This window comes from Oppia nitens, unplaced genomic scaffold (assembly GCF_028296485.1).
Source record: "Oppia nitens isolate AA-2021 unplaced genomic scaffold, nextdenovo-longstitch-racon4-pilon3 scaffold3_pilon_pilon_pilon, whole genome shotgun sequence".
NCBI classification, from domain to species: domain Eukaryota; kingdom Metazoa; phylum Arthropoda; class Arachnida; order Sarcoptiformes; family Oppiidae; genus Oppia; species Oppia nitens.
The window spans coordinates 1,780,001-1,802,446 of record NW_026533221.1 but is presented as its reverse complement, the minus strand read 5'-3'; the positions used below and the strand labels follow the sequence as shown (position 1 = coordinate 1,802,446).

The 22,446-nt window shown below is 28.5% G+C and overlaps 6 protein-coding genes across 6 annotated transcripts in view; 1 reads left to right on the top strand and 5 right to left on the bottom strand.

Annotated features, from left to right (window-relative positions):
* The first annotated feature begins 155 nt into the window (after positions 1-155).
* On the top strand, positions 156-1,305 carry LOC128958670 (ATPase family AAA domain-containing protein 3-B-like). The gene is made up of 3 exons (XM_054304571.1): positions 156-786; positions 936-1,044; positions 1,141-1,305. Exons 1-3 carry the CDS (start codon positions 392-394, stop codon positions 1,303-1,305), a joined length of 669 nt encoding a protein of 222 aa, XP_054160546.1. The 5' UTR covers positions 156-391.
* LOC128958669 (phosphatidylinositol N-acetylglucosaminyltransferase subunit C-like) lies at positions 1,294-2,776 on the bottom strand. The gene is made up of 4 exons (XM_054304570.1): positions 2,530-2,776; positions 2,238-2,444; positions 1,643-2,129; positions 1,294-1,459 (listed from the first exon to the last, which is right to left on the bottom strand). Exons 1-4 carry the CDS (start codon positions 2,714-2,716, stop codon positions 1,294-1,296), a joined length of 1,047 nt encoding a protein of 348 aa, XP_054160545.1. The 5' UTR covers positions 2,717-2,776.
* A 341-nt stretch (positions 2,777-3,117) lies between these two features.
* LOC128957741 (uncharacterized) lies at positions 3,118-4,741 on the bottom strand. Its single transcript, XM_054303553.1, has 5 exons — positions 4,678-4,741; positions 4,539-4,606; positions 4,242-4,373; positions 3,635-3,959; positions 3,118-3,544 (listed from the first exon to the last, which is right to left on the bottom strand). Exons 2-5 carry the CDS (start codon positions 4,558-4,560, stop codon positions 3,118-3,120), a joined length of 906 nt encoding a protein of 301 aa, XP_054159528.1. The 5' UTR covers positions 4,561-4,606; positions 4,678-4,741.
* Positions 4,742-6,027: 1,286 nt separating this feature from the next.
* Positions 6,028-7,741, bottom strand: LOC128957510 (mitochondrial import inner membrane translocase subunit TIM50-like). The gene has a single exon (XM_054303278.1). The coding sequence runs from the start codon at positions 7,430-7,432 to the stop codon at positions 6,179-6,181; it is 1,254 nt and encodes a 417-aa protein (XP_054159253.1). The 5' UTR covers positions 7,433-7,741; the 3' UTR covers positions 6,028-6,178.
* Positions 7,742-9,108: 1,367 nt separating this feature from the next.
* On the bottom strand, positions 9,109-13,622 carry LOC128957740 (endothelin-converting enzyme 1-like). Its single transcript, XM_054303552.1, has 8 exons — positions 13,614-13,622; positions 12,659-13,216; positions 12,338-12,574; positions 10,269-11,205; positions 10,055-10,106; positions 9,746-9,944; positions 9,391-9,670; positions 9,109-9,337 (listed from the first exon to the last, which is right to left on the bottom strand). Exons 1-8 carry the CDS (start codon positions 13,620-13,622, stop codon positions 9,234-9,236), a joined length of 2,376 nt encoding a protein of 791 aa, XP_054159527.1. The 3' UTR covers positions 9,109-9,233.
* A 3,386-nt stretch (positions 13,623-17,008) lies between these two features.
* The window catches only part of LOC128958705 (uncharacterized), an 11,830-nt gene continuing 6,392 nt past the window's right edge, over positions 17,009-22,446 (bottom strand). The window contains exons 3-7 of the mRNA XM_054304611.1: positions 19,269-19,374; positions 19,003-19,103; positions 17,929-18,919; positions 17,364-17,835; positions 17,009-17,279 (exon numbers count right to left, since the gene is read on the bottom strand). Of these exons, the coding sequence (XP_054160586.1) occupies positions 17,009-17,279; positions 17,364-17,835; positions 17,929-18,919; positions 19,003-19,103; positions 19,269-19,374 (1,941 nt within the window). The remainder of the gene's footprint in view (positions 17,280-17,363; positions 17,836-17,928; positions 18,920-19,002; positions 19,104-19,268; positions 19,375-22,446) is intronic.

Below are 22,446 nucleotides of genomic sequence, written 5' to 3'. Positions count from 1 at the left end.
GTATTTTTTTAAACTTTCATTACATTATATTACTCATTGACTCACACACACACACACACACACATACATACATACATACACTGGTAATGCATTGAATGATGTAATACTTGAATAGTGTGTTAAAGTATTATTAATATCATTGACTATTCAATAGTATTATAGACTTAAGAGTAATACTGTTGACTCTGACAGCACACGTGCTCTCAGTTTTTCACAATCAAACCACACGTTCTGACAGTAGTTGTAGTAGTGGTCAACTATTTTCATCCACAACAACATCAACTACACCTAAATATCCGGACACTTAAAACATGTCGTGGCTTTTCGGCTATAATCGCAATGACACCAATCAACCGCCTCAACAACCGTTGGCCCCGCAAATGCCGACCGTATGGACTATGCGATTCTCAGCGGCGGTGATGTAACACCAATGGGTCGCGAAGGTGTGACCGCTATTCATAAGACATTCAATTGGGCCAACACTTCGCGCAGAGGACTTCTGCTGTTTGTCGACGAAGCGGACGCTTTTCTACGTAAGCGAAGCTCCGAACATATGAGCGAAGATTTGAGAGCAACGCTCAATGCATTTCTCTACCGAACCGGCGAACAGTCCAACAAATTTATGTTAGTATTGGCCAGTAATACACCCGAACAGTTCGATTGGGCTATCAATGATCGACTCGACGAATTGGTTGCCTTTGAGTTGCCATCGCTTGAAGAACGCAAACGTCTGGTTAATCTATATTTCGGACGATTTGTTTTACAACCGGCCGCTGAAGGCAAGAGGTCAGTGATATCATCAATGTTTTCAATGATTTTTTACATTTAATTTAATTTAGTTTTTATATTATTACAAAATATATGGCATTTAAAAATTATCACATTTTTTTAGAAAAAAATAATTGACTTTTTGTTTGTTTGTTTTTTTTTAATAGACGACTTAAATTAGACAAATTTGATTACGTCGAGATCTGCAACAAGATTGCCGAATTGGTAGACGGCCTATCGGGTCGCGAGATATCCAAATTGGGTGTCGCCTGGCAGGTAAGCACCGGGACTTCAGTGATAATATAATACTATTGGGGGTGTAATATATATATTGTGCGACTAATTAATGTGATTATCATTTTTTTTTCTAAGGCAACCGCTTACGCCTCGCACGACGGCATACTAACGGAACGTATGGTTATGGAAAGGGTTTACGAAGCTATTGGTCAACACAAACACAAACTCGAGTGGCAGGCGGACGAAGAAAAGGCCAAACGAGTGATGACCGTCAAACAGAAGACCTATTCAGTCGTCTGATTGGTGGCCAAATAGTTGGCGGTGTTGTTGTGGTCGTTGTCGACTTAGCTGTTGTTGTCTTTTATCATCATTCATGTGGTGATCTGTCGCCGCACTCGTCTCATCATCGATGGTCTCGTCGATGACGGCCTCATCCCACGGGCCGTAGATATTTCTAATCAATTGTACATAAAATAATAGTCTTTTTTTAGGATATTTTTTAAATAATATATATATATATACACATAGTATATAAGTTTTATATAACAAATTGTTTTTTTTCAAAATTATTTTTGCGGTCAATTTTTTTACCGATAAAAAAATGTGTTATTTTTTATGACAATTTATATATACATACTCTTTGTATTTCTGGCACCGGTAGAAGCCGAGTGGACAGATAAAGTTGATGCAAACTAATAGCAAAATAAATAGATACAAATAGATGAGCGGACAGGCCGTATACAATAGTATTGCCGAAATGATCAGATGAACAACTGTCAAATATATGCGCCAATTATCGCTGGCCAGTTGTACCCGTCGGCGTAGTATCGACGACAATACAAATATGTCCGACGCAAATATCAACAGTGCAAAAGCGTCGTACGTAGTGGACAACCGCGAAGCCAGACAAACACCGCCGAAAATGGCCGCATTCAGGGCTACAGGTGTACTGACAATGGCCGCTTTGGCGCCGTAATCGTAGAATGTCAAATGGACCAGCATCATTATGGTTACCATGGCGTAGATGGTGTCCGTACTGACCGTTTCGGTCAACGTTTTCAGTATCGGCGATACTGCCAGACCGCTGATCAGGAATATGGCCGCACTCTTCAGTTCGTTCAATACTGTTGAATGTAAAACATATATATATATATATATTACCGGTAATATATGGGATCAGCGATTAGATTTCGGCCATCGATGGCTGGCCATCGGTTTAATATAATAATTACCGTCATTACTGGGCGACGATAGTATTAGCGACGAATAGAGAAACAATGTAATGACGACAATGGTTACGCCCGTATAGATGGACAACTGTGGCCGACCAGAGTCCAGATAGAGAAAGACAACTATGAAGATAATGATGGAACACATTTCTTGGGTCAACGCCGTCGACGATAGGATACAGTCTTTGAGTTCGTACTTCTGGAGGTTTACTGAGGAGGAGAAGGAGGAGGTGTTTAACACTGATTGATGATAATCGCGATTATCGGAGAAAAACTACTAAATAAATGGTAATACCATTCTTGCGTAAGTCCTGTAGAAAACTTGGCGGTACGTAATGGTCGGCCACTCCTTGCCGCGAATATAACACTTTCTTCCAGTGCTGATCGCCGCCGCCGCTGCCGATGGCGGCCGCCTCCTTGTGATGACTCTTTATTGTCGTCGCCGCCACCGTTGCTGTGGTCGTCATCGTCGCTAAAGTCATTCAAATACTGTTAATAATAGATGTATAATAACTGTTGTTTTTTTTCTAACACCACTTCTTTCATCTGACATCTGGTGTTTTTTGATAGTCGTGTAATACGTTTGGTGTAAAAAAAAATAAAAACTTTCATAAGTTATTAAAAGTAAAAAAATTTATTTTTTAATTTTATAGATAATTAAAAAATAATTACAGATTTATTATATAATAATAATAATAATAATCTCTTGAGTTTTTCTTGTTGTTTATATAATTAGTTAATAATTAAATTTGTTTTCTCTCTCTCTCTCTCTAAATATTTTAAGTTAATTTTGTTTTTATATAAATAATAGTTTTATAACTTATTAAATACCAAAATAAAGTTATATAAAAAAATTTTTTTTTTAAAAACTAATTATTATTATTCATAATCTTCTTCTTCCATTTCCTTCTTCATCTCCATCTCTATCTTCTTCTTCGTCGTCATCTTCTTCTTCGTCTTCTTTGTACATTTTGTTAAACTTTGAGTTCTTGACCAAATGGATTACCTGCTCGAAACTGGCCGTCAGGCCGAGGCCACCGCCGATTAGCTTCGATATACTGTCCCAACTGTGTTGATAATCTTCGGGATATCCAAACACCTGATTTATTCTAGCATTTAGTTTATCTATATATTCCCGTCGATCAAAATTCCAGTTCGGATAGTCCGATAAGACAACCGAACAATCGGGTCGTAAATCGGGATCAAATTCATTCATTCGGTTTAACCATTCAAATGTATTTAACATATTTGAATAACAATCGCGTGTAACCAAACTGTATAGACGGGTGATGTCATCAAATAATTCATATCTATTGTACAGTATTTGCAATCAGATTTTATTAATAATAATAATTAATAATAATAATAAATAATAATAATAATAATTAATATTAATATACCTATCTTTATCAATAAAATTACCAACTTCAAATAGCATTGCCCCGATAATGGACAGACTGTATATATCGGCTTTGTATGTATAGGCTAAGCGACCGTCGAAATCAGTGTTCAGTTTTTGGCGCCTGACTTCGGGTGCCCTATAGACTGGGGTTCCGGCTTCTCCCGCCCGTTCACTATAGCCAGTGTCCGATGTGGCCAGACCAAAGTCACATAGTTTGGCGAAACCACGGCCCCACAGAAAACCCCGCAAATCTACCAGAATATTATCCGGTTTCAGATCGCGGTGTATGAGCCGCGGCTCCAGACTGTGTATATGACCGACAGCTTCGAGCACCGAATAGAGTATTAAAAAAAACAATTAATTAATTACCGATAATATATAAACTATAGATTAATATAAGGATTGCTTTTAAAAGTTTTTAAAATTGATCTTATGGTGAGAGTATAGAAAATGGACGTGGGGGGTAATAAAAAAACACCCAAAAAATTTGATCTCAGGGGTGGGTGGATGGATGGGAACTCTGAATGTTTTAACTACCCCTAACCCCTCACCCACCCCCCTAATAGCAACCCTGATATTTTTTTTATAAATAGTACAGTACTTACCAATAATTGGTACTTTTTTAACGGCATAAACTCTATCAGTTTTTTTATCTATCACTTTATAAACATAACCAAATGCACCATTACTTATATAATTCAATTCCTGTTCAATAATTTCATCAATAATAGGCGGATCTATTAAATTTAAATAATAATTATTATTTTTTTAAAAATTAATAAAATCTAATTAATAATAATTTAATTAGTGATATATCAATTAATATAGTACCGTACATGTATTAGATATCAATATAAGATTATTTTTAATAAATAAATAAATAAAATTTAAATACTAAATACCATTGATGTTATTTTCAGCCATTGTTTTGTTTGATCTATATATAGATCTTAATTATTAAACAATTCAACTATATTTAAGCAAAAAAAATTTAATTAATTAATTAAACACTAATTTTTTATTAATAAAACTATAACTAACTTTTATGTAGTTATCTAACAAACAATAAAAGTAGTATTTTATTATATACAAACTTTTTTTGCGACTAACTGTGCGCTTAATAGTGAATACAGTATTATATATAACTTTTTAAAAACTTATAGATATGTCATATGTAGTGTTGGCAAAAAAGAGAAATTTATAAAATAATAGAGAAATTTCTAGAAAGTTTCTAAAAGAAATTTCTATCTATGGGATCCCCATGGTTAATTTTGTTATCTCGATATTTGCTATCATATACAATTCATTAAATATTATTATTATTATTATTTTAATTATTAATTAAAATAAAAAATTAATTAATTAAACTATATTAAACTATGATTTATATAATAAAATGGATAAAATTTTACAAAACTGATTATTATTAAATAATTATAATTATTTTATATATAGGTATCCCATTTTGTATAGTACTATACTGTATGATATTATATGTTATTAAAATACTGGTATTACAATAACTATATATATGGGGATCCGATAGAATAACATTAAAGTTAAATTTCTATAGAAATTTATTCATGAGAAAGTTTCTAGAAACTTTCTCACGGAAATTTATTAGAAACTTTCTATTTGCCCATCTCTAGTCATATGAGATGGATATATAATAGTTTAAAAAAATAAACTGCTAACTAAATAACTTTTATATCTTATGTTATTTACATAACTATATTTTAGACTGGATTTAAATTACATCATGTTTTACAATACTATATTATTATTGTTTAAATATAATTTTTCTAAAAAAAACATATACAGTATATCTATAATATAAATAATAATATTAATTATCATACAATTCCTATTAAAAATAATAGTATTAAATAACAGTCGATTTCATCCAAATATATTATTAATATTATTATAATAAAAGGTTTTTTATAAATTAAAACTCAGCAAAAAAATTATATTTTTTTTTTGGTTGACTACTCGTCAAGATATGACTACACTATGGCGTAGATGGTGTCCGTACTGACCGTTTCGGTCAGTGTCTTCAGTATTAGCAAATCAGGAAATTTTGTTACCACTTCTTTCATCTGCCATCTGATGTTTAATAGTCAGTTGTCAGTAGTAATCCGTTTGGTGTAAAAAAATAGTTTTAAATATATTAATAAAAGTAAAAATAAATTGTTTATATAATTGAAAAATAATTACAGATTTATTATATAATAATAATCTCTTAAAAAACATTTGTTTGTTTTGTTTATAATTAGTTATATACTGTATAATAATTAAATTTGTTTTCTCTCTAATATTTTAAGTTATTTTTTTATATATTTATTTATTTATTGGTTATTGATATCCATTGAAATCAACGGTCAATTATCTTTTATTTATTTATTTTTTTTTTGAAGACTAATAAAATAAACTAAATTAATGGTTAATAAAAAAAAGACAGAAACAAACAATCAATTTGACTAATAATAATAATAAGTTGCTTATGAATGACAACAACGACTACAACAACCGCTTCCACACTTCATCTCCTTAGCCACGAACTCAGCAACGGATTGGCCAGCAATGGGGTCGGCGATGGCGTTGACTGTTTGGTTTCATTCAGCTGTTGCTGTTGTTCGGCCAGTTTTCGTTGATTATCTTTGAAGGCTTCGACCGGATCGTCAAACTGTGAATAATGATCGACAACATGACGGACATCGTCGACACCTTCGCTGGCAATGGCCCGCAAAAATTGCGACAAATCATAGAGTGTCCGGTCATCGCTATTGCCGTCCCATTTCTTTAGTGTCAGACAATTAGGTTTATTCAGTTGACAAGCTTTCGAGTTCCAGTCGATATGAATGACTTTCGATAGATCCCGGTTCAGACAATTCAGGTCTTTCAAGTGGACACCGTTCTCGTAACGGGTCGAATCGCGAAACAATCGGTACATTATGTAGCCATTAGGGTCAAGACTATCAATCAGAGGAAAGGCAGTAAATCCTTGTTCGTGAGTATAGACAACAATCTCGAACTGGCCCGATGTGGCCAACTGATGGAGAAAATAGTCGACGTACGGACGCTTTTTGAAACGCCAACCCGTCCGATAGGTCCATTCCGGATGAACTAAGACACCGGTCATTTCCAATACCAATGTAAACGGCGGCTGATAGTAGGGAGCTTCCAGTGGCGGCGGTAACAGTAGATTACGGGTCGGTTCGCGAAGAACCTGTTCGTAATGTGTGAACGTATTCCACGACCGATAGGCGTACTGTAGAGGTAATGGCAGTCCAGTAAACTCATCGTCAATCGGATTGCCGTCGGCATCGATGGACGGCTTTCCCCATTCCATGAGTGCGTAAACACCGGATCCGCAGAACATACAAAACATTACAAGAAGTGTATACTTTGTGTACTTTTGTTGTTTGATTCGTTGTTTCTCTTTTTCGGCCTTTTCGTTATCCGTCTCTTTGTTTGGTTGTTGTTGTTGACCAAAATCACCGGCGATTGTCGACATCGACATCATCTTGTGAGTCGTTGTTGTTGTCATCATCGGCAACGGATCCGATTGTCTTAAACGACAAAACAACCAGTCATTTGTCTGGTTTGTGTTAAATAGTAAAGTGGTTGACGATTGAAGACATCTAGTAGAGGACGACAGTAAGCGATAATTTGGCCTCAAATGGTGACCAACAACACCAACAGCATTGCGGCCGACGACCAGTTTTGACAGACATTTGACGATAACCGACGAAGAAGAAGACGACGCCGACATCAGTCTCATTGTGGACAACATTGTCTGTCTGTCTGTCTGTCTGTCTCTCACATAGACATAGATGATAGTCGGCTGAAGACAATTGTATGGTAATCAACAACAATGACAAAATGAGATCAACTTATATCTTAAGAGACAATAATTGTCACCAAAAAAAACACAAAAGAAAAAACTTTTGAAACAATCAATGAATGAATTTCAACGATTCAAACGACTACTAAATAATTATTAGATTTTTTACATTAGATTTACAAACATTAAAATTGTCGCACATTTTTCACTGCTATTGCAATTGACTTTTGGATTTAATACAGTATTTTTTGTTTTGTTTGTTTGCGACAATCAATTACGTGTGTCTAACATATGTCTATCCCATTAATAATAAATTAATTTTTTGTTGTTGTAATAGTGTGACCAAATGTCCGGCTGATGTCCACACAAAAAAAATGCGGGACAATATCGGTGTACAGTAAGTGTTGAATAAATAAATTAAATTTAATTTTTTTTGTTATCAGGATTTTTTTTAACAACAAAAAAACCGATTTCTATTAAATTGATTAATTATTATTGTTTTTTTTAATTAATTAATTAATTAATAATTAACTAGTAGTCTAACATGTTATGTCTATCCCATTAATAATAAATTAATTTTTTTTTTGTAATAGTGTGACCAAATGTCCGGCTGATGTCCACACAAAAAAATACGGGACAATATCGTGTACCAGTAATTGTTGAATAATTAAATTAATTTTTTTTATGTTAAATATTATGTTCAATATTAATTATCAGTTTATTAAATATCTATTAATTGATTAGTTATTATTGTTTTTTAATTAATTTATTAATTAATTAGTATCTAGGTAAATTACACTTTAAATTACAGTGTATTTTTTATGGACACTTATATTTATAATTTAAAAAATAATAATTTCTAACTATTCATTTATATTATTTTTATGATATTTAAGTTAGAATTTTAAATAATTATAATAAACTTTTTAAATGATTAAATTTATACACAATTTTTTGTTTAGAAAAAATTATACAATATATGCCAAACTATTTGATAAATTTTTTTTATCAATTATTATATACTAACTATATTTTTACTAAAAATAATAAATATTTTTAGAAAATTGTGTTATTTAGCAATATTTTTATAGCAAGATAAAAAAAAATTTCAAAATTAACCATAAAATTTATTTAAACTAAATAAAAATACCACATATACATTATTATATACAATATAAACAATTATAATTATTTTTATTATTATAATTATTATTTTATAACTATTAATATAATATGATATATAAATTTTCAGATATTATATAATATAAAATTTGTTTTACCGGTAATATTTATTTTGTCAAATTATTTTTGATTTGATTTTATTATCTTTAATAACTTTATAATTTGCATATTAATAATAATGATAAACAAATTAACAAATTTTTTTACAACTTTAATAACAATAGTATATAAACTTTTTTTAATATTTATTTATTTATTTACTTAATTTAATTGTTAGTTTTTACTTTTCAATTTTGTACTCAAGATATATATATAAATAAATATATATATATATATACATAATATTTAATAATATTATACAAACAATAAGTGATTGAATTTTTATTAATTTTTTATGTTTCAATGATTTTCTGATTCAAATTCAGATTTATTTTTTTAGGGGAAGACTTTCGGGTATTTTTTTCCCCAAAATTTCTAATTGATTTGTCGTTTGATTGATTGATTGATCGACAGATTTTCTGGTCACTAACTTTCCCGGGCGGGCGGGCGGGGAGTCGGGAAATGATGGTCAGAGTTGGTCAGAGTTCCAGAGGCCACATTTGACCGGCGGGTTCATTGGCGAGCCTTTTGGACAATTAAAAGCTCTGGAAAACTGTTCGGTATTGACCAGAACTGGACATAAAAAAAATAATTTAAAAGACAATCTATCTATTATTGTTGTTTACCTCCATTGGCCCGAAATCGGCCGGGACTGTGATCATCGTGTAGTGATTTGCGGTGTCCCTCATCGGTAACCACTTCGCACCAGATCTGTGCGTACTGTATGAAAAACAGTTGATCCATACTGTAGTTGCTTAGTCCCGGCAATTGTGGTGGTGGTGATGGTGTCGAGGATGAAGTATGGCCACCACTACTACTACCACTGAACCGTTTGTATGCCGTATACGACTGTTGAAGACCAGCAAAATCGCATATATTTTCTTCGAGAGTATGATTGCCATTGAGCTAATTGATTGGATCAATTGAATCCAAATATAATTATTTTAAATATGAAAAGTCATAATAATAATAATAATTTACATATTCATCGGTGGTCTCAACCAAGTATTGCGAGTATTGATCAGCAAAACAGATAGCCTTTTCCATATAGACGTCAGTCATTTCGTCTGTCCACCAATTGGTACCGTTTTCATAGTTCATAAGTTTTCGGGAATCGGTTCCCATTGAGTGAGCAATTTCGTGGCCAATCACTATACCCAGTGTCGCAAAGTCTAAATAACTGTCAATTTTTTTCAACAAAAAAATACAAATATTTCAAAAAGTTAATTAAATTATTTTTTCAATCATAATATACAGTATATATATACAGTAATCATTAATAATTTTTACCTTGGTCTTTCCAAGCTAATCAATGGATATCTTAATATTCCTGGTGGCATTACTAGGATGACATAATAAATAAATATAAAAAAATTAATAAAAAAATATTAAAATTAGATTTTTAAAAAGTTATCAATTGTGGTGTAGTTTATTATTATAACTATTAATATTTATTTTTTTAAATAATAAATCAATCAATTATTACTAATAATAAATTATTTACTTATATTATTAGTAATGGGATCGTAATAGGCATTGGCTATCAGCGGCTGAATAATCCATTCCTCTTCAGGATTGACCAAACGATTCAGTTTCTGTAATTCAATCAGCATCTGATGCCTAGACATCTTGAATATATTGGTAATAAACGGATCGCCGGCGTCCAACTCGAGCCGGGCATACATACGATCGACTTCCGTATGGTTGGCCAACATTTTCGGTACACCTATTTTGCTTTCAATCGACTGGACCCGACTCTTGAACAGATCCCGTATGGCTACACTGTTGTCCAACTGTTTGAGCCAACTCTGGCCATCGATTATCTCAGTGAACGTACGTTTGATTTTGTCAATCAGATCCGTAATCTTATCGGCTTTCAGCTGAAGTTCTTGTTGTTTATGTTTCAAATACAGTACAATAGCCGGTATGTCCAGACCTTCGCTGACAACATGGACACACTCTTTCCAACGGGACAGGAATACACGGCTAGAGGCTGCCGACGGGTCGCCCGATTCGGTAGACATATCCGGCACTTTGGTTCTGAACTCGGAGTACAGTCGCCTGAACTGAGGTCCCAAATAAGGCATATAACGGGCCACAAAAGCCCAGCACAGATAGTTATCAATGGTTTTCAATGGAAAACTATCCAACAATTTGTTTAATTGTAACAAATAGTCTCTACTATTGATTAAAACAATATCGACATCGATGTCGGCTTCCGTTGAAATAATTGAAAACAATTTTTTCCATTTAATTGCTTTATATAAGTCTTCCATCTCATCGATGGTAACATTCAGAAACATTGTTTGAGCATTTGATCCATTATTGTTGTTGTTTAGCAAATGTACTAAATTTATTGATTCATCACTATTTGTCATTAATTCATCTAAATTTATATTAATTTCGGTGCCATTTGTTTCACTAGACGTCTCTTTAGTTATCTATTTTTAATAATTATTTTTTATAAATTTAATAAGTTTTTTTCAAAAAAATAAATAAAAATAATATATATTAAGATATAAATATATTTTTTAGAAATACTGTACAGTATATATTAGATAAATATGTATATATATTTATACAGTGTATATAATTTAAATAAATATATAATAAATAAATTGCAATATGCAAATGGTATCTGTATATATATATATTTAAATACATACATTTGATACATATGTAGTATTGATATATTTTTTGTTAAATATTTATGAAATAGTTTTAAAATATTTTGTTTTTTGTGTGAACATATATTGAAATATGTATTAATGATTTTGAATATATATATATTTTTTTTGGTGTAATATAATTAATTATTTATTGACAACTCTCATCATTAATTATTTAGTACAGTACTTTAAATATACAGCAAATATTTTAAATTTTTAAAAATTTTTATTGCTAAAAATATATATAGTATTTAATTTATATAATTTATATATAGTATAGCATAGTTTTTATGACTAAAAAACTACAGTATATGCAGTAATATACTGCATATATTTTTAAAATTTTTTTATATATTTAAAAATAGCTAAAAAAATATTCTTTATATATTTAATATATAAATTTTTAATGAAATGTATTTTTTAAAAAAAATAATTTACTTTCCAAAAGATTTTTATCATAGATTTTGCAATTTATATGATATACAATATACACTGTAATTATACATTAAAATTTATATATACTGTATATATTGTATATTTTTATCAATGCTATTTACTTTCTATATTTATACAATATTTAAATTAGTTTTTTTTGGTTGGTTATCTAATGTATTCAGTACTGTATATAACAAATCTAATTAAAAACAAATATATATACTGTATATATAAAGTAAATAGCATTTGGTATATACAAATTTACAGTAGCATTAAAATATGCAAAAATAAAAAAAATACTAACAAAAAAAATTATAATAAAATTGTGATTATTTTTAAAACTTTATTTCTCTCTCTCTCTCTCTCTCTCTCTCTCTCTTAACTCTCTCTCTCTCTCTCTCTCTCTCTCTCTCTCTCTCTCTCTCTTAACTCTCTCTCTCTTTAAAGAAAATAAATACTTAAGACTTACTTTAGACAGTTCCGACTCCAAGCGTACCATTTCAAGGATCTCATGTCTTAACGACTCTTCATCATTATTATTGTTGTCATCAGATATTAGGCTAATATTTCTGAATTTGGCAAACAATTTGACAATTTCTAACTGCAATTCAACGTAAGCGCCAATTTCGTCGCTATCTTCGACAAAAGTGTCGTCACTGCCACTCAACAGATATGTCGATTCGAGAACAGTTGAACCGTAGAGTAACTGAAGAAGAAGAAGAAGAAGAAAAAAATAAATAAATTTCAAAGACATTTGATGATCACTTGAGATGGTTAATAGATATCATACGTGTATTGCATATTGCGATTTGTTTGACTGATGCGGTTCAATAAAAAACTGGAAAAGCGGCTGAACTTGATATAGCAATAGTGAGGCCAAACGGTGCTCCAAATCAATGGACGAGGAGTTTGTCGATGACGGCGACAATAGTGGCCACTGGCCGCCAATCTGATCGAACACACGGAACAATGCAGCCATTGGCTGGTCATCGTCAGCGTCGTTGTTGTCGTCGTCGTCATCGTCTGACGAAGAATTGGTTGTCTCATTCATACACGAATTGTACAACAGTTTGATGGCCTGGACTGCATGGCCACCGCCGCCGCCGCTGTTGTCCTCACCATCGCTGATGAGATTATCTTCTGTTTGCAGATACGATCGCATCTCGAAGTACACTTCGTCCTGTATTTCTTGCAATAAATTTTTCAGATAATGATCATCCGGTACGGGATTGTTGCGTATAAAACTGCCGCACGAGTACTGGTAAAAGTCGTGGCACGGATCGACACTGGTATCCATGCGCTCGAGTATATGTGCGGCCACTTTTACACAGCCGCTGGTCAAACATAACTGATTTTTATTTATATTATTATTATTATTAGTGAAAATATGTATTTTTCCTTCAATTGACACTATAAGTAGTATTTAAGGTTTTGCACACAAACAACAAAAAATTAATAAAAAAAAATTTAAAGTTATTTTTATATGCAATAAGATATGCAAAAATATATTCAAATATTATTAAAAAAATATTTAAATTTAATATACAAACAGTATATATATATATATAGCTTACATAATATGAGTGTAATTGTGACCAAAATTAGTAAAACACTGAGTATTAGCAATAAAATCAAATATAATTTTTCGCTATTTGATTGACTACTCCACCACCTAATGAATTGATTGATTGATTGAATGAATGCATAGAAAATAATGGGGAAAAAACAGTCAATAATTAGCATACAAGTGCCATAATCGGTTGGGAAGGGGGGTTAATACAGGTGTTTCAACCCCTCTTGTTTTTATCGGATCAACAATACCTGAGACAACAATAGTTCCGTGAGACGACTTCTTCGGGCCACAGATTGCCTGCATTGACGACGACAACAGTAGTCGGTGTCTTGTGGTTGTTGTCTGCTGTTGTCGTCTCGTCGATGGACGTCCTCTTCATATCACTCCATTAGCAGGTCGTTCATCACTAACAACAACAACAATAACAACAACAACGACAACGACAAGATATATAAAAAGCGCACATCTTGTATAACATTATCACTTATATATATATTTCAATAACAAAAAAAGCAAATATTATTTTATTTTATCAAAAATATATATATATTTTTAATATTATACTGCAATTTGTTGTTATTATAACTGTTTAATAGCACTCTTCACTCTATTTCCTCATTAAAACTAATAGTAATAATAATAATAACAAAATAATAAAAACCTTTGCATCAAATTTCTAATACAAATACACAAACACTTTGCTTATATCAAGTCTGGATAAAGAGAGAGAGAGAGAAATAACGATTTATATGATGTGTTAATTTCATTGAACAGAGAGAGAGAGAGAGAGAGAGAGAGAGAGAGAGAGAGAGAGAGAGAGAGAGAGAGAGAGAGAGAGAGAGAGTTAAGAGAGAGAGAGATAGCGCATGACTTACTGATGCTGTGATGATATTAAGTAAACATTATTTTTATATTATTATTATTATTACAAAAATGTTTTTGCAAATTATCTAAAAATATATTAATTGCAAATAATATTAACCAGTAATGTATTATAGATTTGCATTACAGTATCTATAATAATAATAATTAATTTTAATTAATTTTTAAAAATTTTGTTTGTAATATATGTTTATTCTCAAACTTTTATATATTATAATCAGTTAATTTTATTTATAGATGTTAATTATTAAATATTTATATTAAGTTTGAGTTTGAGTTTTTATTTGATAAGCTTTTATTAAAAAAAAATAATCAATTGTTTGCATGTTTGTGCTAAAATTTTAAAATTGTGACATTATAAAAAAAATTTAGTTTAATAGAAAATATCATTATTTAAAAAATATTAATTTTTTGTTTGAAGTTTGAATAGACTTTCTTTTTGTAGAAATTTTTATGATTATCCTTATGATGAAAAAAAAGTTACACAATTTTAATGCAATTTTTTTTAGACAATAAGCTTATAATGATTATATGAATCCACACCTACTTTAAATACAATTGAATTTTTTTTTGTTTATTATGTTATATTATGAGCAAAAATAATAATAATAAGATTTTTTTTAAAAATAAATAATTAGTAGAAATTATTTCATAATAGTTTTCCTGTATATATATATATATACACAATATTACAATATTCATTAAAAATATTTTTTTATAATTAAAAAATTGTTTGTTATTATTATTATTTTTTTTGTTAAAAACTACTAGATAAAAATTTAATAAATTATTATCATTATATACATATAATATTAAATTTATATATGACATAAATTTTTAAAATTACAGAGTAATCAAAAAATTATATTTTGTATATAAAAAAAATTGTATATTTTTTAAGAGCCTTGAATACTATAAATTATTATTATGATTATATTTATGTCTATGCTTTTTTAGTAATTTAATTTAATCAGAATATTTTTATTATATTAATTTAATAATAATAATAATATAATAATAAAAAAAAATTTATTATCAAATAAGCAATTATATTGTACTTAATTTTTATCTCTCTTTCTGTTTATTTGAAGATTTTTAAAAAAATATTAAATTATACTGTATTATGTTATTTTATTAAATTCAATTTAAATAACAAATTTATATTACTGTATATAAATTATACAGTATGTTAAATATATATATGTAAATCAAAATTAATACTAATTTAATTATATAATATTTTATTTCATACATATTATATATATATATATTTATATTGTATATAATAACAGCTTTGTCAGGCCTCAAAACATTTTTCATAATAATATTATTAAATATTAATAATAATAACTATTATTATTTATTATATTGAAGGTTATAAACTAATTAAATATTATTTTTTATTTGTTTCTCATTAAAGTCATTGTTTTATTTTCTAAAAAATGCTAATTATGTAATTTTTTTTATTATTGTTTGTTTATGATAATAATAATAATAATAATCATCATCATAATTATTATTATAAAATTTGATAATCTAGACAAACAAAATACAAATATTATGTTTTAATTATGATTTATACAAAAAAAATGTTATCATAATATTTATTTATTTAAAAAAAATATTAAAAATTTATTAATAAATAAAACAAACAACATTTTACTTTTTTTGTTTGTTTGTTTGTTTGACAATGTAAATAATTTATATTTATTTAATTAATTAAATAATATTACATCAAAAAATATATTTATATATAATTATTAATCATTTTTAAATATCTGTATAAAATAATTATTTTTTTATTAATTAACTATAGAGTTAATTAAATATATATAAATTTAATAAAAAATAAATGAATTTAATAATGTTTTTTTAAATTGATTTTTTCATTTGTTTTTTTGGCAATGAAATTGATGAAAATATTACAACATATGGATTAATGATACAAATAATAATAATAATAATAATAATAATGAAAAAATACATAATTTTTAAATATATTTTATATAAGGCAGTTATTACAATAATAATAATAATAATAATAATAATAATAATAATAATCAAAAGATAATAATCAAACAAAATATTATGTTATTAAATATAAAATATATATATTTATATAACACCGGGTAATAAAATTCACCCAAAATGTTGAGTCTATTTTAAATATTTATTTGAGTAAAAAATTTATTTAAAAAAATTAAAGTTGATTTATTAATAGTTATTAATTGTCATTTTTATGGCCAACTATTTTTTTAATGGTTATATGTTTTATGGTATATATAAATTATGCTTAAATATTATTATTATTATTCATTATGTAAGTAAACATTTGGCACAATAGTATATATCAATTAATTTTTGTATAATATATTTAAATACAATTTTTAAAATAATAATTATATTAGATATGATTGATTGATTGAGTAGATTAGCAAAAAAATGGATTTAAATATATATATAAATATACGTTATATAAAATATAAATTTATAATATGTATATGTGTGTATATGCATATATCTAATATATATATATAAATTTATATAAAAAAATAATATTGAATTAAAAAATTATCATTATTATGATAATAATTATTATTATGATAATAATTATTATTATAATATTTTAATTAATTTAATTAATTAATTAATTAATTAGATATTTAAACAAAAAAAATAATGAGTTTATTTTGGTTTACGATAATATCTGAGTACGAGATAACCCATCAGTCGAAATGTTATCAAAAATATTATTAATACTAATGTATTGAACCAAATGGGCAACGGCTCTGACCCGTCATTCATAATATCCAATTGAGCCGATAGTTCATCGTATGGTATGGTCGCCGCCGCACTGGTTGTCGTCCCAGTGATCAGACTATCACCGATGGTCGCCACCGCCGAGTCCGTAGCGTTCAGTTTGCACGACAAGAATTTAGACATCTTTGTTGAACATCTGAATACAACAACAAAAAAAGACAATAAATTTCCTGGTTTTTTAATTTCGGGTAATAATTAGCGGGTATTATTAAACACGTACGGTATGGGTAGTCCGCTAAAAAATTCGCTCATCTGCATGTTTAGTAAGGCATAGTAGACTATTGAACAGTAGCGCATCCACGACAACCAGCCGGGCATTGTTGCCGAATAATAGCCGGCAAACAGCATTGTCGACAGCGAGTACAGTGCCGACAGGGTTACCGAAACTTCCAGATCGTTACACAGGGCACCGATAAACAGGCCGACACTCTGGGCACAGACAGTCGATAGTATCAAGAATGCCCACAACGACAGAAAGGTAGTAATGTTGGACCAGCCGAGCATCGGATAGCTGATGATGAAGAATACTGAGGGCAGTGTTATGGTTAGGGGTAGTTCGCCAATCATTTTGGCGATATAGTATGATGATAGTCGATAGGCGCCCGACGACCGTTCCTTATTGATAACGTCTCGTTCGGCTGGAAACGATATGAGAGCACCGAACAGTGCAAACAGCATCCAGTAGGTGGTGGCTAATTGTATTGATTGAAGAGATTGATTGGTGTTAAATGATATATCAATAAAAAGGTAATCATTTGATTTGATTCAACAATAAAAAAACTTACTGAAGAACATCCAACCCCTGACATCGTCCAGTGTGTCCTCTGTGCGGACCACTTGAAACCAGATAAGTCCGGCCACCAGTGCCAAGGCTATCGTCTGAATCCAATTGAGTTTAGAAAGCATCCGATGGCGAGCCTCATAGAAGTTGCGTTTTGTCAACACTCGCAACTGTGTCCAGAAACTGGTCGGCCACTTTTGGTCACTGCGGCCATTTTTGGTTGTTGCATAGTAGACACTATTAGCGCATAGATTATCGTCAGCCGCAGCCGCACCGCCGTACGAACAGTTGGACGAAAAAGTGGATGACGAACTGCGGTCCGTTTGAGACCACGACGACCGACCAGAATCGTAGTCTTTATGGTCGTCAGTGTCGTGGATGGTGACCACCACATGCATATTGTCGTCGTTTGGCGACTGTTTCAATGTCTGCGACGGCGAATGATTGTCGTCGTTATCGTCGACATGATGGTAATGATGATGATAGTCATCGGAGGCGTCCGAATGATGAAAAGCCGGCGAACGGTCACGACTTTTCACGACTACAACCATAGCGTCTTCTTCTTCTTCTTCATCGACTTCTTGACGATAGGAACTGATTTGACGTCTAATATGACGACTGATATGATTAGGACGACAGTCGTCGTCATCGGACTCTTCCTCGTCTGACGGAGATTTGGGCAGTGCTTTGGCCGCTTCGATGATCTTCTCCTGGAGGCCGGGATTCTTGACTTTTTCCATTACAAAATCCGCGGGATTGTAGTGAGCAGTAATCTCCAGACCGATACCGCTGAAGAACGGTACCACCGATCGGACGTCACCGAAATAGGCCGACCGACCCGAACACAGTAGCAACAGTTTGTCAATCATGTAGAACATCTGCGACGATGGCTGATGAAGAGTAGCCACAATTGTCTTCTTTTCTTTGACGGCATAGTCTTTCAGTGTCTGCATCAGACTGTGGGCAGTACTCGAGTCCAGACCCGATGTCGGCTCCTATTTGTTTGTTATGGATGTGATATTTAAAAAAAAAATGTTTTTAATAATTATCGGTAATTAAATACTAAATCAAGACTCACGTCAATCAATAGTATATTGGGATTTGTCAACAGTTCGCAGGCAATGTTAGCCCTTTTTTTCTCGCCTCCCGATAGACCTCTTTTGATAATATCGCCGATTACTGGTTATTTTATTTTGGAAAAAAATAATACATTTTTTTAATATAATTGTTTGTATATTTTTTTGGATGATATTAATCCAGTCATGGGTGCTGTCATTGTTATTGGKAATGGGTGGGGTGGGGTGGGGTGTGGGTGTTAGGTGTCAAATGAAATAAATCACTTACTGGTGTCCTGACAGTGCCTCAGGTCAAGTATGTCGATAATCTTTTCTACGTGACTGAGCTTTTCATTGTAGTTGATTGAATCGGGTAGTCTAAGCTGAGCAGTATACTAAAAATAAAAATTTAAAAAAATTAAAAAAAATAATTTATATTTTTTTATATTGAAAATTATTTTTATTTCAAAAAAATTAATTTAATTTTTTTTGCTGTTTATTTTGTAAATAATTAGTTGTATTATATAAAACGTTTGAGATATAATGTATTTTTTTAGGAAAAAAAGATTTTAAATATATATATATATATATTTATTAATTAATTTTGTTTATTTAAATTACATATGATATGATAAGTTTTAAATTATTATTATTATTTAAAAATCTAATTAATTAATTAATGTGCTTATTAATTATGATTATAATTATTTATGTGAATATTATATATTATATCTTTTTTAATTAGTGTATTTTTTAAATTTAATTTTTATATTATGAGTTTAGTTTATTATTAAGTTGTTATATAATTAACAATACAATTGTATTATAATATTTTTTCCTTCAAATTTTACCCAATAATGCCAAATATGTGAATAATAATTCACAACAAAATCATTAAAACAATTAATTGTCGATTTTATTAAACAAATAATTTTAGCAAATAATGTAAAATTATTTGATGGCATATTTATATTTATACAGTATTTACAGTGTTTGGTAATAATAATAATAATAATAATAATAATAATAATAAAATTATTTATTTATAAAGCTTCTCATGTGATATATACACACACACACAAAAAAAACTAAATTATTTCAAATAAACAAATTCACAATTTTTTTTGTTGGTTATCTATTAATTTGTTGAAATATTTGAAAACATTTTATCAATTAATCTCATCTTTCAATTCAAAAGATTGTCAGTAATGAGTACTTTAATAACGATAATAATAATAATAAACAGGAATAAGATTTTTGTATTTTGTGGTTAAATATTATTTTGTTTTATTTTTGAAATTTTTTTTTATTATCTGAATACTAATTTTTTATGTAATTATATTTCTATATTAGCCATATATATATATATATATATGCAATATATACTGTATATTAATATTAATATATATTTTATATATAAGGATTAAAACGATTTTCCATAAAAGCATATAAAAGCATAAAATTATTTTTATTTTATTTTTTTTTTTGAAAGTGAAAATAAATAAAATATGATTTTAGCCTAAATACCAGTGCGCAGTGTATAAGCAAAAAAAAACTTTTTCAACAACAAAATAAAATATTTATTTTTTATTTATTTCATGATTTCTGTTTCAAAGTGAAAGTTGATTTGACACTTGTTTTCATAGGTTTAGGGGGGAAAAAGTGAACCCAAAAAAATCAAAAAATCATATCTGAATTTAGCAATGAATCCATGAGTTTATTATATACAACAACAACAACAACAAAGTTATAAACAGTGTATATAATAGTAAAAGTAATAATTATTATTTCTAAGTTAGTATTTAAAAGTTTTTTTTTCAAAAAAAAACAACATTATTTTATAATTTTTCAATTTTAATAAATTTAAGCTTAATATTTATTTTTGAAAAACAAAAAATTAACTATATAAAATATATATATATAAGTACTAAAATATGCTCATAAGTTGTTATAATTTGACAGTTTAATAGAAATGTATTTATTTTTAAAAATACTAAAATAAATATTATTATGAAAACAGTATATATAAGTTATATACACTGTATATAAATTTATATACAATTTATATAATATATATATATTCTGTAAATTCAATAAATTCACAAAATATGAGGTGATTATTGTAAATAACTTTTGGATTTTTTTTTTGGTAGTTCAATGAAACTTTGTCTCCGAAAAAAAAACATTTATTTATGAATTGAAAAATTATGTTCACTGAAAAAAAAGTTCAAAACAAATCTATCAGAAAAAAAATTGAATCCAAAAAACAAATCACACAAATAAACAAACATTTTGTATTAAAAAAAAAATCTAATATTTTTTTTTAAATAAACAAATATTTAAAAATAAATTTGGATTATAATTATTTGATCGGAAATTGTTACAAAAAATAATATTAATTTTTTTCTGAATTATTTAATAAATATAAATATAATGTAAAACAATTGAATAAAACTGGATTTTTTTCTGAGTTTATTTGTTTGTAGTTTTCAAATCAGTATTTGTCAACAACAACAACAAAACAACAACAAAAAATAAAATCACTAAAAAAATTATGTCAAATTATATACTAATCTGGAAAAAAATCGTTGAAAAAATACTGTTTAAAAATTATTAATCTTAAATTAATCTATTAAAAAACTAAATTACACCATATTTTTTGTTTGTGTATATAAAATAAATACACTGTATATATATATTATATATATATTTATATATAAATTATATATATATGTGTTTCAAAACACCTTTTTCTAGAGGAGAAACACATTAGACTTGAAAAAGAGGTTACACTTTCCCTCTCTCTCTCTTTAAAAAAACTTTTTTTGTTGTAATATTTAATATAAATATTGGGAACAAACTAAACAAAATTAGTTCACTAACTATTAATTCCCACTTTCTCTCTCTCTCTCTCTCWCTCTCTCTCTCTCTCTCTCTCTCTCTCTCTCTCTCTCTACTATTAGTTTCGCAATTGAAAATATATACTGAAATATATATATATAACTTTATACCTGAATTTTTTTTTATAACATATGTAATAGTAATACTAACAAAAAATGTATAATAAATTATTATATCTAAAAATGTTAATTATATTACAATAATAAATATTTTTCCCGATTTTTTTTTATAATTTAATGACAATTTTATATAATAATAATAATATTATTCACACGAAATTATTGCAGTAAATATTGTTTTTATTTTATTAACTAATAATAAAAAAAATACTAATGATAATTAAAACTAATAGATTATATATTATACTAGTATTTAATAAATAAAAGGAAATTATTTTGTAATTATTGTATGCAGAAAAAAATAAATTTTTAAAAATAAATAAATAAATAAACTATCAATTAGTTCATTAAATTTTTCAATACATAAATACAGATAAACAAAAATTTTAGAGAAAAAAAAGTTTTCCCAACAAAAAAAATAATTTATAGAAAAAAAAAGATTTTTTT